Genomic DNA, 4,024 nt, shown 5'->3' with positions numbered 1-4,024 from the left:
ATGGTCTAGAAATCTGGAAAATCGAAGAGAGAATGAGAACTGAATGCACACGCACTACGCGTTCGCGTTTGAGCCTTTCGTTACGGTGTTACGGATTACGAAATACGATTGACAGAAAACAATGCGGCGCGGAAAAGGAATATAATTAATTATCGGACGATTTAAAATGAAAGAAAAAAATAGATAATTGAAAAGTGTGAAAAGATTTTACGTATCCGTATGAGTCTTTGACACGATAACCGCGAATTGAAACTCTCCCGACACTCTGCCTCGTTACACGGAGGAACTTTGCCGAGCAATCAGATTTCGCGATACCGTAGACAACTCTGTCTCTACGCGGACACGGGCTCCCCGTCACACACCTTGCGATTCTTCGACGAAGAGTGATTTGCCTCAGTCAAGCGATCGTATCTCAGGGTTCGACCCGCGATCATGGGCCCAAAGTGGGGACATCATTTGGCAAATCGGGGTACGTGTCGAAGGGGAGAGCCCGCGCGTATTGGTTTCGTCTAGGCGCGTTTCCCGAGTTCTCATTCCTCCCTGACCCTCCTCTGACTCTGTCTAATAGTTGACCATCTCTCTCTTTTACCCCTACAGCGCTTCATGAATTTAGTGCGTCGCAATTTCTATGTCTTCTAGAATCTTCCAAATGCTTTAATTTAATCTTATTCGCTTTCAATTAATTAACGAAGTCGGTACAAACGAATCTCTGGTGTCGATTAACATTTTATTTATGTCAATTACTATAATATTCGCGTAATAATAGTATTAGGGCTTTTTGATTCATTCGAGGTATTTTTATAATCGATGTTTGTTTTATTACACGCGTTTCCCGGCTTCCGTGACAAAGAGATTGATGTTTTAATTTCAATTAGTTTCGTGAACATTTTATTCGCGTTTTCATAAGTTCACGCATATCGAATAATATACATATATCCGTTAACATGTTCTTGGAATTCGTTCCAGAACATTGCTTGGCAGTTTTTGTTGCCTATTTGTGACAATACGCGTTTACGATCCCCGTCGACCGTTGTCTCGAACGTTCCTAAACGTTCGTCGACGTTTTCAAACTCTCAGTGGTTGTCACGCAAACCTCGCTTTTCATTCCATTCAGATCATTCTATAACATTTCAAACAAATCACTCTCATCCTTTATGACACTCATTCTCCCATGGAAGGAACGGCTGACGCATGCTTTACAGGTATGAGAGGTATCCGCTTGTAAAATGGGGCGAAAATCGCGTTTTCTTTATTCTGCGCAGTTAAGCTGGGATTCCTCCATGTGCGTCGCACTGCTTAACCGCGCGGTGAAGGATGTTTATGATACCTCTCCTTGACCTCAACGGTTTCGAATTTCGGTACATTTTCAAACGTAGTTCCAACGGCAATCGTCCCAAGGAAGATTAGTTTATATTATTTGAAAGAGCCAAATATAGCCTTCTTTGTGTTCCTCGCCTGGGATACTTCCAAGTGCGTCGCACTGCCGAGGCACACAAATTAGGTATACTGGAAAGTAGCTATTGAAATGAAATAAAAGAGTAAAAAGGAAAAGAAAGGTCAATTTAAATCTCAAACTCCTTTCTCGTGTTCTCGTGTGGAATACCTTCACGTGCATACGCACCCGACGAAGAAGCACGAGATCGGAGGAGCGCGAACAGAAACGGAAAATTTAGAAAAATCAGGCCCTTCCTTGCATCCCTCACGTGGAATACTTTCAAGTGCTACGCACCCGATGAGGAACGCAAGGTCGGGTTGGTGAAAATCCAGCCCGGACGTAACAATACCCCCCCCCCTTAGAACCATTGCCGTCCCCGGCAATGTGGGGGTGCGTACGCGTGGTGGTAACGCGACGCGTCCGCCCTCCCGCGTTTACGCTAAAATAGGCTGATACGCCCGATCGAAGAAAACCCGAAGCAATAGGGATTGTCGGACCCTCGCGAATCGATTAGCGCCCGTTTCGCCCACCCACAAGCTCAACACAGCGGATCTTCCTTCTCGGCGTACTATTTCGGTAGCGCCTACAACGGTTTGTTGCGTCACCCCCTGGCAACCTTCGACGTTAAGGCGCGTAAGAGCCGGGCAACCCCTTACCACTTGGCACACATCTTCATCGGTTATTCCAGAGGAGTCCCTACACTGGACCTCCTGCAAGGTCCTTATTGACCCTAGGGGTTGAATGCCTACCGAAGGGTGCAGATTGCACAAATGTATTTCCCTCAGTTTATGTATCGTCGTCAGTTCTTCCAGGGCGAACTGCCCGCGTATATTAGAGCAACCTGACAGATCCAATCGCTCAAGTTCTTTCAAGTGTTCCCCAATTTGGACTAGTAGGGAATTCGACACCCAACCGCAGAAACGCAAATGCAGGGTATGGAGACGAGTGAACGCCTCCGCTAACGAAGTTCCCGCATTCGCTGGTCCTATGTTCAGCTCTACGTACGGTGCTTGTAGGTCTTCCGGCACCTCAATATCCTCTAGCTCCGGATCTAACATAATAGGATCGAAACTTATTCCAATGATCCTTAGGTCCTCCAAGGTGGTGTGGAGAGCCTGATTTGCAACAAGCTGATGCAATGGCTCTTCTGATGTCAGTCCGTCGCAGTGGGAGAGCTCGAGAGCGGCGAGAGCGCTTAATCGACTTAATGCGCCTGCTAACGGCGTCGGAAGCACCGACGGACACTGGCAGAGCCGCAAGGTCCTGAGTGCCGGGGTCACCTGAAGCAACGACTTCCCCCGGAACTCCGTTGCTTTCGCCTCGAAATCCAGGAGCTGCGTCGCCGCTCCAAGCAACCCCGTCAACTCCGGATCCAAGCGTCCATGACAGGGTCCCAAAGAAATCCTTCGCAAGTTCGCGGCTATCGGAATTAAGTCGCGTATCGCGGGAGGACGGATCGTTGCTCCGGATAAATCGACGTTAGTTAAGAAGGGGCAACCCCTTACAGCGATAGCAAGTGCCTGGGGGCTAAGGTTGCCAGTCACCGCTCGATCGAATAGGCGTAGGCTGTCGATATAGGGGCCCATCCTTTTGATAGCCCAATAGAAGGTGTCGGTCGTCATTCGCCTACCAAATTGATATTCGGGCCAGCGCCAATCCTGCAGGTCAAAATCGTGGATGGTCGAATACGAGGCGAGAGCTCCTGCTCTCCAACCCCGGCACACACACTCCATGCGTGCACGATCCTTGAACTGGAGGAAGCGAGCGATGCGGGTTACGACCTCCGTCGGCAACGGAGGGGAGTAAGGGCGCTCCCAACCCGGAAACGGATCTGGCCGCGGCCTTGGCTGCAGCAAGTTCGCTTCGTGCCATGGATCTGCCTCCTTCACCGTCAGTTTCCGCTTATGCAGCGTCGGGCAGGTATCCTTAGCCCATCGGATGGCCGCCATAGCTTCCTCGCAGGATGGGAAGGTCACAAACGCCATCGTCCCGGTCGGCTTACGGATAATAACCGCATGCTCCGGATGATAGTCCTTGAAAATCCTCATCAGCAGGTTTTTTCGCGTAAACGGGGCCAAGTTGGCCACGAAAACGCGCCTTCCCTGGTTTTCCTCCTTCCTGGCTCGATATGTCGTCATCGTGATCGGCTATAAAGGACGCAAGATACATAGATAATATTCGCGAAATTAACATGAAGGAGACGAAAAATCATTAACGCTGGTATATTGATTATTCGAGCCGCTCCTGTAAAGAAATTGTACAAAATAAATCGCAATGCATCAGTCGACCCTTCCACGGAGTCTTGGTTGTCCCTTCGTCGAATCATCTGGTTCTAAATTTCGAGCAGAAAGCCGACTGTGCATAGTTTCAAGTCTTTCCTGTCTTCCAGAATTTTAATTTATCTAAATGCCTAGAAAAAAAGTTGCCCATTTTATCCTTTAACACAACGTTATTCTTTGGTGTAATTTCTATTATCTCGTAGGGACCGTGGTACCGTTTGCCAAACTTCCCTACCCTTGGCTCAACCAGGACGTATGCCATGTCCCCAACTTGACCTTTGAATGGATGCGCTCTTGCATCATAATATGA

The 4,024-nt window shown here is 48.4% G+C and overlaps 1 protein-coding gene across 1 annotated transcript; it reads right to left on the bottom strand.

The window, feature by feature from the left end:
• Nucleotides 1-1,869: 1,869 nt before the first annotated feature.
• LOC123989010 lies at nucleotides 1,870-3,420 on the bottom strand. Its single transcript, XM_046289735.1, has one exon. The coding sequence runs from the start codon at nucleotides 3,418-3,420 to the stop codon at nucleotides 1,870-1,872; it is 1,551 nt and encodes a 516-aa protein (XP_046145691.1).
• Nucleotides 3,421-4,024: the final 604 nt, after the last annotated feature.

The sequence above is a fragment of the Osmia bicornis genome, unplaced genomic scaffold (genome assembly GCF_907164935.1).
Source record: "Osmia bicornis bicornis unplaced genomic scaffold, iOsmBic2.1, whole genome shotgun sequence".
NCBI lineage: Eukaryota > Metazoa > Arthropoda > Insecta > Hymenoptera > Megachilidae > Osmia > Osmia bicornis.
The sequence above is the reverse complement of the archived record's forward strand: the minus strand, read 5'-3'. Positions and strand labels throughout refer to the sequence as shown.

Bases quoted from the DNA above. Each gene is read 5' to 3' on its own strand.
- LOC123989010 (XM_046289735.1), bottom strand. From the start codon at position 3,420: ATGGCGTTTGTGACCTTCCCATCCTGCGAGGAAGCTATGGCGGCCATC.